General features: G+C 45.0%; 2 protein-coding genes across 2 annotated transcripts in view; one reads left to right on the top strand and one right to left on the bottom strand.

Moving 5' to 3' along the window:
- Nucleotides 1-12,614, bottom strand: part of LOC135386441 (uncharacterized) — a 97,111-nt gene that overhangs the window by 55,256 nt on the left and 29,241 nt on the right. The gene's annotated exons all lie outside the window — the stretch shown is intronic.
- On the top strand, nt 735-4,665 carry LOC135379129 (uncharacterized). The gene is made up of 6 exons (XM_064612383.1): nt 735-927; nt 1,070-1,221; nt 1,395-1,491; nt 1,885-1,958; nt 3,660-3,879; nt 4,583-4,665. Exons 1-6 carry the CDS (start codon nt 735-737, stop codon nt 4,663-4,665), a joined length of 819 nt encoding a protein of 272 aa, XP_064468453.1.

Here is a 12,614-nt window from a genome sequence, read left to right as displayed (position 1 = left end):
ACAACCGCTGCGAACGTGAACCAACACTTACCTTGCATGTTTCGTCTTTGTCGCCATCGCTCAAGTTGCTCGTAGAAGCGTTATTTTTGTCTGAAGCTGGCGACGCTTGAATTGCGTTTGCGCCAGCGCCTCGCTTGTCCCAGCGCGCTGAAGTACTCCATGGGACACGCTCATCGTGGTTGAAAAGCCATGGTCTGTACTTCTTTGCAGGAGGCACGCCGCTGCTCATTTTTTCCCTCTGTCTTTCGTGCAGAGAGTCACCAGAAACCAAGAGTCACGCTGCTTTCTTCACATAAGCGGCTACGCTCGATTGCAACTCATAAACCAACGACGCAAATGTATACCGCTTGCGTATGTTCGTGCTGGTTCGCGCCCATGTTCGCCCCTCAGGTTGTTAACTATTTGCGACAACCTCCAACCTCCATGTCGATATGTCGATAAATCGGTCTATAATATGACTGATATGACGTTCATGTGCGTAAGAAAAATTAAGCAATTTTTGTTCTACACATCCTTTAGGATGAACTTTGTTGTATTGTTTACGTTGTATAATTGTTCATATTTAAAAACTATTGTTGTATAGGTGGCGCATATAGCAGAGCCAAAGCTTGGGTGTCGGCTATGTAGCCATAGCCGCAATCGCATATATCCGTTGAACTCAGTGGCGGTTGTTTTACTTCTGTGGACCGCGTAGTTTTGCTTTTTGGACTTGCTTACTCGCACTGACGTTTGCCATGGCTTACATTTTGGTGAAGTGGGTGGCGGAGGAGACATGGGATGTTTACCCAATACGAAATCTCGTGGATGTGAAGACTGCGACGCAAATCGCAAGGAAGCCTTCATCGGTTACTGGTTTCACCGGCAAGGTCTTCGATGTCAAATGGAGGGAAACGGAGGAGCCTTCACCCGCATATTTGGTGGCTGCAGGTAGGTTCGTCGCTTTTCGTGTCCAGCTTTTTATTTCAGGGATATGGTTGTAATTCATGTATTGCATACGATGGATTAAAACAATAACTTAAATCGACGTTTAGAGTCTAAACTAGCATGTTAACGCGTTTATTACTTCCAGGTGAAGAACGTAGAATGGAGAAGCTGCGCAGTGAGCTCGCCGACCAATCACTTGCGGAAAGCCACGAACCGACCACGCCGAGCCGCGCTGAACGGGTGCCTGGTGATAACGCTCACGAAGACAATCCCGTAATGACACTGGAGGTGCACCAAGTATGCTGCCTTTTCTTCTCGAATCGCCTTTGTGGTTTTCAGATTGCTTTAGCTGGGGTGTCTTGGATATTTGTGCATTTGCGGAACCTTTCAGTAAAGCGCATTTTAGCTGTACCTGTGTCACGTTGACGTGGCAAGCCTTACATTTACACAGTGCTTTGTTTCTCGCATAGAAGAATCGCTGCTGCGAACACAAGGCTCAGGTTAAACGCCTCAGAAAAGAAAAGCTGCGCCTCGAGGCAAGACTTGCAGAAGCAGAAGCACGACAAGGTACGTGGGGCACCAGACAAGCGCAGCCAACTGCATGAACTGCCATTTTCACCTGCATGAGTGCTTTTCTCACACATGCATGACACACAGTGGTGCTTAGAAAGGGAAAGTGGAGCACCTTCGTTTCTAGTCTTTTCTTTTTTTAAACCTGTAGCTTAACAGTTTCTGAAATTTCCTCTTGGTTCCGAGCTTGAACCTTGTAGTGTACCATCTAAATGTGCTGGAAATTTTATCATTCTTTAGGTCAAGACGCATATACTACAGCCGGTTATGTCAGCATAGTAGACTCCATTTGGCAAGATATCTAAGCGATGCTTTTAAAAAGCACTGCAGTGAACGAACACAATGTGCCACTATGTTGTTTCATGAGTCATATTACATCGCCTCTTGCAGGGGCTGAAAAGATGGTGAAGAGGCTGGACCGGATCCTCCGCAACTTTCAGGGAAATGGGTCAGCGCCTGCTGAAGTAAGTATACCCCAGAGTTGTGCCTAACTCGTTACTTGGTAACGGTTACTTTTTTTGGTACCGAAGTAACGATTCAGTTACTTTTTTAAAAATTGTAATAGTAACGGAATCAGTTACAAAACTTGGTAACTCGTTACTGACGTTACTCGTTCCTTTTCTTCAGCGCGGGGGAGCACATTTCGGCACTCCGCGTGGCGCAATGCGTGCAGATTTGACCTGCGTGACCCACGACAACTTGTGACTCAAAGTCCCTCGCTGGATGTGTCGTTGTCTTTTATCTTGTTTCCGTAATCTCCGACCATCACTCCTTCACAAGAATGGGCACCAATTGTGCTGTGGCAACAAAAAGCGCGTTTCGACTTCTCGACTTTTCTTGTCTTTGCTAAGCTTCTGAGCGCCCTAAATTATGACGCAGCCCCTCGTCTGTTTTTGGGAACCGCTGGTGATTGGTGGCACGAAAAGTGTTCTTTCTTGTGTTTTCATAATCTCCAATCACCCCGACTTCGGAAAGGAGGGAGAAGGTCCAGGCAAGCTAATATAGAGTCATGGTAAGGGGCCGAGAGACACGGAACACGAAGGACGGACGACAAATTTCGAGTGTCAGCTTCTTCTGAAGTGTAATTCCTCACTAATAAAGGGTTACGTCGAAAAGGGGAAAAAAATAAAACACTGTCAAGGAGCCCGCGAAGAGGGAATCACACACGTAACATGAAAAACGGTTAGGAGCAACTAATATTTATTCGAACAAGAACTTTCGTGCAAGAGACTGAACTTCTTCAGGTTACACAACTAAGTTGTGTAACCTGAAGAAGTTCAGTCTCTTGCACGAAAGTTCTTGTTCGAATAAATATTAGTTGCTCCTAACCGTTTTTCATGTTACGTGTGTAATAAAGGGTTGAAAGCAAATGACGGCATGTTTGTTGGCTCCTTTAACTATGCGGCTGTAACGTAAAAGTAACTCGTTACCTGTGAGTAACGAGAACTCGTTACTTTTGTATGTTGGTAACGAGTAACGTATTTAGTTACTTTTTTCTGAAGTAACGGGTAACAGTATTTAGTTCCTTTTTTTTTTGGTAACGGGCACAAGTCTGGTATACCCAATGTGGGGTTGCTGTTGCTTATTTCTGAGGTACGTCCTCACTGGGTCGGAGAACCAGAGTGTCGGACACCGAAAAAAAGGCTGGTACACATTTTGCTTATGATCAATAGCGTCTGGATTTCTATGCTCTAAAAATGTTCAAAATGGCCCCCAAAACTGCAAAAATATGCCAGGAACCCCAAAAAATAGGCACCTAGAAGTAGGAATTTTTATTTGCCTTTTTGTGGAATTATCAGATGTGGCATTTATGCATCTAACGGCAAATGCCTAAAAATGTTTCTTCACTTACTTGTTTCTTACTTTGTTACTCTGTTGTGAGTAAACTGACCAACAAACTTCTGTTCTGTCCACAAAACATGCAAAGGCCACCATGCCATAAACTGCAAGGTGGCCTGTCCAGAAAGGCAGAAACGATGTGAACTGATTCCACCACTTTTTTTTTTTTTCGTGCTATAACAGGTTGAAGCATGACAGCTTCTGCGAAAGTTACGCCAATGTCTCCGTGCAGTCCATTCGATTTTTACTATACCTTCAGCTGCACCGTGCAAACTGTGTCTCGTTGTACCAATGGTTGTAAAAATAATTGATTCTTGCTCTTTTAGGAGGACATCGGCAACGGTGTTTTTGTTAATAAATCCGTTCTTGACCGCCTCTACAACACATTCCGGACGGATGCATGCAAGTTTGCAAGAAACCTGATGCGATCCTTGTTCGACACAGAAGAGTTGCGGAACCGGTCGCTCTATGGGATAGCGTCTAATGTGAAAAAGGGTGCACCCATCAAACCTGCGGTGGATCGGAAACGACTGGATGCAATTCTGAGTATGTCCTCTTGTTCAATAATTTTGGTCAACAGAAAGAAATAGTCTGCATTGGTAGCAAGATCGAACAGAATTGTGGTTCCTAGTATTCACAGTTTTGAATAGACCAAATTTCTATGTATCACCTGGTAGTGGTTTAGACATGTAAGGGAATGCAATGTATATAAAGTTGGTTAAAAAATACCTCTCACAACTGGGCAAATCCTAGCACCCACAAGTGACATATACATTTTTGAGAGACTCAATACATATTGATAATTTATTCAGATAAATATAGGCTTATTTCATTGAGCCCACGCCTCAACAGGTAGGAAACCTGTCGACCAGACACAGTGAACTGGGCTTCGTGCGATTAACAGGTGTCAAACAAACTCAAGGCGACAAACATCTTAGAAAGTTGAGAAGGATGTACCGATGCCGTTGCAGGCAATCTAATCGTGACAGAAAATGAAACGAACAGAATACTGTCGGTCAGCCGTTATAGTGCTCCACTTTCTTGCTGGGATCTCAACCACCCGACGACACGATAGCTGAGCTTTTTGGATAAATCTGAATTGTAAATTTTTTTTATCTTAACACGTTTTTCTAATTAATCTTGAAGCCCGGAACCATAGATTTGAGGAGCTAATTGGAGGGATTGATGCCTGCTCTGGGGTCACACTTGACTAACTCATGGCGAATTACTGTTTTTTATTGTTTTCCAGACTACACGTCCAGCAAGTACGGTGCTCCAGCAGGTGTAATAAAGAAGAGCCTTGCTTCACTGTTGTTGGAGCTCAGTCACTGAGTGCAGCTTGCACCAAATGGAACGATGTGCAATATGTAAAGGGAAAACGGTTAAGGGCTATAAAAAGTTAATTTACAAAAACAAGACTTTCATGCAGAAGGCTGCACTACTTAAATAAAACCTGAAGTGCAGCCTTGTGCATGAAAGTCTTGTTTTTGTAAATTGAACTTTTTATCGCTCTTACTTTACACTTTACTTTTAAATGTTATCGCCAGAAACCTGTACGTTGTACATTGTGTGCAATAAAGTTAGGACTGTTCATAGATGTCAGCCTTTGTTTCATATTACATTTGGTATGTGGCATTAATACTGGCTAGAGGCTGGGTAGGTTCTGTATATAAAAGATCAAACGAAAATGTATACAATTTCTTTAGGAACTCTATCTATTGCACTGTATACATTTTCTATTGAAAATAGTCACCAAATATTGATTAAAAATGGATTGGGAACAGATAAAGGCTGTATAGAATTCCTATACAATTCCAACCTGCCCTGTCTAGATTTTTGTACACAATTTGTATAGGATATAGTTAAATTTTTTTATAAGGGAAGCAAAAGCGTACAGAAATTGTAGGGTTGAGCTGGGCTTGATGAGCCAATGTCAGTCTTCGCAAAGAAGTATTTGAAATGACCATCAGCTGCCGCAACCTGATCCTGCAATCTCCATGTCAGTGCCAATGCTAAAGATATATCAAATGTTCGTCCCATAACAAGGCTGTCCGAAGCGAACCTTTGTAGGTGGTCAGGTTACACCCATCGCTTCCGAACAGTGTGCCGAAGACGTTCGCGGTAGCCCAGAAACTTGGTCTATCAGATGCTAGTTAGCTTTCACGCAAATTCCAGGCAGTACCACGTGCGTACTTAATAGGGTAATGTTCTCGCGTAAGACAAGTGTCCCACGAAAAGATGTCGTTGTAATGGAACTTCATTGCTGGGGCAGATGCTGGCAAGCTCATGCTCCAGTGCTTCACAGTTTCCTAGACAATAGAGTTCTACCCGAGAACCGTCATCATGACGTTGGTAGACAGACTGAAACCGAAACAAACGGAAATGGAGGGATGGGTTCCACGAATGGGCACTTGTTCGCTGCCTCCTATTTAAATAAAAATACACAGCAAATCTTTTTGCACCCTTTAGGGTGTAAAAGGGGTGTAATTTGCGGATAACACCCTTCGCTACACCCTTGTCAAGCTGCAAAGGTGTTCCATGGGTGTAAAATGCGTGTACATTAGAAATACACCCTAGTAACACCCTAAAAACACCTTCTGACTATGTTATACTGTCCGCGGTTGTCTGAATTCCCACGTTTGTTGCAACCCGCATTTGGATACCGGGAATGGGATTGAGGGGGAAAATATAAGTTTGTTCTAAAAAAAGAAAAAGAAAAGAGGAGGGAAAGGATTGAGGCTTTTGAACGTATTCATAGGTAAGGTTGCCGTCATGTAGTATATGTAGACTCTGAGGTTTCGGTGTCATGATGCGTCCCCCCAAAATCAGGGTTCCGTCATCGATGCCAGTTCACCTGCGCTGACAGTCTTATATGCGTGTTCCATGCAAATTTCGTACTAATTCATCCGTAGAATGAGTATACTATAATCAGGGCCGCCCGCACGAGCGTCGGTAGCTCAGTCGGTAACGTGTTGGCTTGCCGTTCTCAGGGTCGCTGGTTCGATCCGCGTATGACACGAGGTGAAATTTCTTCCAGCATCGGTGTCGGATATGGGCTATGCATGTCGGAAGAACATCAGGTGGTCAAAATGCAGCATAACGCACTATAGGCTATCATCTATTATTAGTATTCCATACTGAAAGGGTGTTTTTCCGAAATTACACCCTTAAAGGTGTTCGCCATGGGAAAGCTCATATAGTGTATAGGACCGCGTCCCTTTCAGGGACCATCGTAATCCCCTCAAGACCGTGGCACGACCTTGTTCGCCCCCCTAGCTTCGAGCGTAGTTCAACACTACCAAATTTGTGGTGCTGTCGAACACTATGAGGTCATTTGTTCACAAACAGGGAGATGTCCATAGGTGCCTCCGTTTCAGTGACGTTCGGTAAGCGTTTACTGGCTGAAAATATAGTGGCGATTTTCTGAGGCGCCATTTTCATTTTCAGAATCACAGACACTACTGCTTTAACAACATATTAGTGGGAATTGGTAGGCTGGAGTCCTAGAGGGAATGCCACTCGTTGACACAACTACATGGTGAACAGCGTTTTGGAGCAGCAGATAACCACCTGTACTTAAACTATACTGCCGAAACAAGATTGTGGTAGTTGAAGAAGTATTCGAAACTATTCATGGAAGTGTAGTTAGATTCACTAGCTAAACTAAACGAAATTTTGCTGCAGTTTACCACAACGCGTATGTTACTGCAAGCTACTGCTACTTTGCCTTCTGCTCGTTTCACGGTTGTCTTTGTGGCTCATTGACACTCAGAAAAAAAGCAAATTCTACAAGTTCATTCGGAAGCTTATCAGGACATACATAGCCTCCGGCGTATGAGACCGACACCAACACATAATGAATCTCAAGAAGGACGTTGCTTCAACGTACATTTCAAACACGATGCTACGTATAACGTCAGGTCACATTATCGCTTCCGTGGCTTTGCGCCATATTAGAGCTGAGTTTTGTTACGTCGGTTTCGTTTTCGTTTCGCTTCTGAGCTCATTAATTCCAGACAACATTCACTGGAAACGCGTGTACCTGCGCGCTATACGGTGAAGTGTGTTGTGTCTAAAAGAGTACTTCCTATGAATTTTGTAGTATCAAACGCCAAATGTGTTGTTTTACACACAAAAAAGAGCGAAAGAGCATAGTGCCCTCCACTATCTGCAAGCTTTTACGGATTCCGATAAAGTATGGCATTTTATCGTGGCATGCCTACAGCACAGGAGTGCATGGGGGTCCATTTCATATGTCAATATTACGGGTTGGTATCCGATCGGATGTAGATAAAGGACAAGAAAGTATTATACAATTCGAATCCCCATTTGCACAATACATCGACATTCTAATGTGGCATATATTTGAGGACGCAAGCGGAACTAGAGAACCCATTCATGTATGTACGTAAGAAGCTCATGCACGCAGTAAAGTGAGCTCAGAAGAAAGGTCCACGATACGAATATGAGCTTATTACTAGGGCCTGGAAATGTAGGCACTAAAAACGATGGAAATAGGCAGGCAATTAGGCCCTGAAAAAATGCAAAATAGGTAATAAAATATAAAAATAGGCCTGTCAATCTGGTACATTCTTTGACTTTGTTGATGCTTCAGAATGCTCCTCACAGGAAAAAAGGCTTCGGCACCATACAGGCTTTGTCTACTTCTATAGGAATGCCAGGGCGGCCTAGAACCATGCGATAGTGAGTACTACTTTTAGTTTTCAGCCATCAAATCTCTGGAAAGTCCAAGAGAGTCCAAATATGTTGATGAAATATAGGCGAGCTGCGCTACAGCTCTGGAGCGACGCGAGCGCCACGCTGTGGCGGGAGCGCGCATATATCTGCTGTCGCGGCGGCGATAGCTCTCTTCTGTTTCGCTGGCTCGTTAGCTGTCACATTCTCTGTTTGTCGAATTCTTCGTATGTTGTGCCATGAAAAACGAAAATCCTAATCGAAGGTCGTCGAGAGGCAACTATTGCTACACAACAAACAATAGATACGCGATGATATCCAGGCCTCGTGTAACCCGTTCGGAAAGCCACACGGGAAGTATAGGAGAGAACGTTGGATCTCAACAGTTCATTGAATTGAATAAGCTCATCTACGCCTAGAAATTTACAATGTGCGGCACATTTTATTTCACGGTGAGGAGAGTGCAAACTTTTAAACGCGTGTTGCAACGAAGTGAAAAGTGGGTACCAACGAAGAGAACTGTCGTATGTCGGTAGCAAGACGAGCGATTTTGCAAATAGCCCTTTTTATATATCCACGGCCTCTCCTGATGCATACTGCCAAGCACATGACGACGTGGACGCGGCTGACAGGAGGCATGCTACTACTCATTTCGAAAACGTAGGGTGGCTGGACTACATATTTCTAAATCATTGTGAACTCTGGCTTCCTGAAGCATGCGCAAAAAAAAGGCGGTGTAATTCTCGGTGACAAAGATTTAAGGGGACACGTGCAGACATGGAATCAATGATCCTCCTCCTCTCAATGACGTCGTGTTAGCCACCCTTCTTAGTGGGGCACCTCAATTTAGTGGAGATAACATGGACCTGGCGTGCCATATATCACAACTAATTACACGTATATAAATAAAAATACGTAAATACACGTAAATATACGGAATACTCGAATTCTGGTCACACTTGTGCCCTACATGGGCGACATATTCACGTGTGTTCCGTTTTGATGAATTTGCTTAGCCTTGTGCCAAGGCAATATTTTTGTTCAGTATTGTAGTGTAGGGAATAGGAGTTGTTAGTATGATAGATACTCAATATGCGGAACGCTGCATGATATGGATCTTTCCATTTCGTACAGAGCCGGTCTCGATAGCTCAGGTAGTAGCCTGTAGGCTTCTGCTGAGCACCCCAGGTGCCCAAAATTGTCCGCAGCCCTATACTTGACTACACGTGCAGACCCCCCTTACGTGTAAATTTCCCAATTATTAATAGTGTAACTCATGCAAGCTAAAAAAAAAACTCAGCATAGAAGATTTCAGCCATACCTAAGCGCAAATACAACACACTCGCCTCGTCACTCTACAGCACGACTATGCGCGCGCTTTCCGCGAGAGGCGCTGTAGCACAATACCTAGTGGCGCCTCTAGCGAAGCACAGGTCGCCTATACATGAACCCCATCTACAAAACCAAAATACTGACGAACAAAAGGTGCAAGCACGCAGAAACGAAAATAAAAATGCAGCATGAGCCTTAAAGGCGCCCTGGCCTTTTAACCTCTAAAAACGGCTGTTATGGCATCTCAAAATGTTCAAAAAGGCTACAATGCAATAGAGTCGATAAAAAGGCAAGAATTTATTTAAAAAGGCAATTATTAAAAAGGCAAGCAAGGCATTTATAGGCATTTTTAGGCAAATGCCTAAAATTCCGGGCCCTAGACTTAGTACGATATAAGACGTGTCTTGATGAACGGCAACATATTGATCTTAAATCCACAGGGGTGACACAAACCCGCCATTGTTGTAACTACCCTCAAGCGGGTGCTTTTGGCAAAACTGCCATCTTGTCCTGGTCGCACGTCATAGGAAACGTCATTTTGAGGTCATGTGACTTTGTTTACATGTCGTTTTGCCGCTTACCGACATATTTTCACCGTCATAACACCAACGGATGACCGTAATTTGCCAGCGTAAACTATGCGGTGCTTCTTCCGCAACATGGTAGTCCATTTCACCTTAGTTTAAGTACATCGCATCGGCTCGGGAAGTCTTAACGCGTGGTCGTCATCACATCTTTGGAAGTTGTCAACAATACGAGGCTTTATATGTAAAACTGCGCGTTTTATTGCGAGATTATCGGATAAAAATAATTACCGTAATCGAAAAACATCCAAAACGTCGTCCAGAAACAACAACCGCATTGTTTACAAACGGTTTGGCCGCCGATCACGGGCGCCGCCATCTTTAAGGTCACGTGTGCCTCGACGTTTGCTGTGACGTGCGACCAGGACCTGTCCAGGATGCATTGCGTTCGCCCAGCACGCTTTCGTCTACGGAGCAATACACTGGATGCCACCCCTGTGCTTAAATCATTGTGTGTGTGTTTCTCCGGTGACTGATGCACATAAAATACTACATTCAGAAGTGAAATACTACGAAGACTGGTCACCTTCGCTATAGCTAATTGTCGTCTTGTGGGCATATTTTGCTATGGGGCATTTGCTATGTGGGCATTTTGCTCCTTCAGTCCCTGTCTTCCGCGTCCCAACATCTGCAGTATGCTGTCTCACCAACTAGCCCAACTTTCTGCGCTTGTTCATATTTTGCTAACTTCCTGTACTAGAGCGTCGGGACCCAGAAACTCACAAGCAGTAAGTGAAGGAAAGGAGTATTATTAGAACGAACCACGGAACAGCACGAACTATGCTGGTATTATGTTCATACCCTATAAGGCCCCTCAGAAGGTGGTATGAATTATTGGAGCTAAATTAAAGGAGCATGGAAATGATCAGAATAAAATATGAAGATCTTCGAACTCCACAGCTTAATGACCCCGATCTCGCTCGCATCATGAATCACCTCGAAGGAAATCCAATTTCTTCCGATAGAAAAGTTATACGGAAAGCCAAGAACTTCGTCCTGGTGGACGGTGTGCTCTACAAGCGGAACTACAATCCTGATGGTCAGCGCCATCTCCTTGCAGTACCTAGGAACCTTCGGCCACAGGTGTTGCGGGCTCTTCACGATGACCTTACCGCGGGACATTTAGGTTTTTACAAAACCTACGCCCAAACTACTACTTCTGGCCCCGAATGTACTCTTCGGTCCAGCGATACGTCACCTCTTGCCTGCCCTGCCAATCTCGAAAACGTCCTCCCGCTTCCCCTGCCGGCCTGCTTCATCCAATTCAACCTCCTCGCCGTCCTTTTGAATGTGTCGGCATAGATGTCTTCGGACCTCTCCCGGCAACGCCTTCTGGGAACCGCTGGGTCATCGTCACCATCGACCACTTAACGCGTTACGTTGAAACATGTGCATTTCCATCCGGATCTTCGGAGGAAGTGGCCAACTTTTTCATCCGGAATATTGTCCTTCGCCATGGCGCCCCTCGAACGCTAATAAGTGATCGAGGTCGCCCCTTTCTCGCCCAAATCCTCCAGGACGTCCTCGCCGCCTGCTCAGTTGCTCATCGTCCCACGTCCGCTTACCACCCGCAGACTAACGGACTCATAGAGCGATTCAACCATACTTTAGCCGATATGCTCGCCCTGTACATCTCCGGCGAGCAGACAAATTGGGAGTCTCTACTTCCGTTCCTCACATTTGCGTACAACACGGCTGTCCAGTCGACGACACAGTTCAGTCCTTTCCACCTGGTCTATACGGCCGTGAACCAATGACCAAGCCACTTGACTGTGACTGACAACTCTTACCCCCTACAAAGAAGAAGAACACCGACACCATCTTTCCTTACCAAGAGAGCACGGACCGAAACCTCACACTTGCAGAAGCCATCTCACGGACGGAAGAATGCCGCCAGCTAGCTCGCTTTCGTACGCTCGAGTCACAGGCAGCGTCTAAACTTCGCTTTGACGAAAAACGCAGAGCGTTAACGTATGCCCCTGGCGATCTTGTGTGGCTTTGGGTGCCCGTTCGCAAGCTGCACGTCTGCGAAAAGCTTATATGCCGTTACCTCTGACCTTATCGCATCGTGCGCCGCATTTCCGAAGTCAGCTATACTGTCGAGCCCCTGGACCCTCCCCACGACAGGCGCCAACGAAACGTCGAAACCGTCCACGTGTCGCGCCTCAAACCCTACATTTCGTCTTCGCCGCCCGAAACCCCTTCCTCCTCAACCCCTGTCCAAACTGCTTCATCACCTTCGCCTGCTGCCACTTCTTCGTCTTCGCCTGCCGAAATTCCTCCCTCGGCCCGGAGCGCCTCGACCTCGGAGGGGGGAATCCGCATCGTTATCGGACTGATCATCTTCATCCTAGGCGCTCGCTACGCGCGCCTCAATAAACCTGTGTTCCGTCGCTAACAGTGCTTCTGTCTCCTAACAATATCAGTTTTTTTAGATGAAATCAATTTGAATATAGCATATGCTGAGCAGCACCTTCTTAGGAAGGCATTAGCAAACTCCTAAGATAATGTCTAAATTAACTTTCAATAATTATAAAAGCTACGAAGTTGTCCCATTGAGAACATCTGTTCCATTTGGTCACGTGATATCGTAGCCGTTTTCAGAACAAAAATCCGTTCGGTAGATCGTCCGCGAAAAATTCGTGAAGGAACACGATTTTTTCTTTATTT

Source organism: Ornithodoros turicata, chromosome 1, assembly GCF_037126465.1.
Source record: "Ornithodoros turicata isolate Travis chromosome 1, ASM3712646v1, whole genome shotgun sequence".
Taxonomy (NCBI): Eukaryota; Metazoa; Arthropoda; class Arachnida; order Ixodida; family Argasidae; genus Ornithodoros; species Ornithodoros turicata.
Note: the sequence above shows the minus strand (reverse complement) of the source record. Positions and strands in the feature narration are given on the sequence as shown.

Coding starts and splice junctions, on each gene's coding strand:
- LOC135379129 (XM_064612383.1), top strand. CDS start 735: ATGGCTTACATTTTGGTGAAGTGGGTGGCGGAGGAGACATGGGATGTT. Junction 928..1,069: donor CGCATATTTGGTGGCTGCAG/GTAGGTTCGTCG, acceptor TATTACTTCCAG/GTGAAGAACGTAGAATGGAG. Junction 3,880..4,582: donor ACGACTGGATGCAATTCTGA/GTATGTCCTCTT, acceptor ATTGTTTTCCAG/ACTACACGTCCAGCAAGTAC.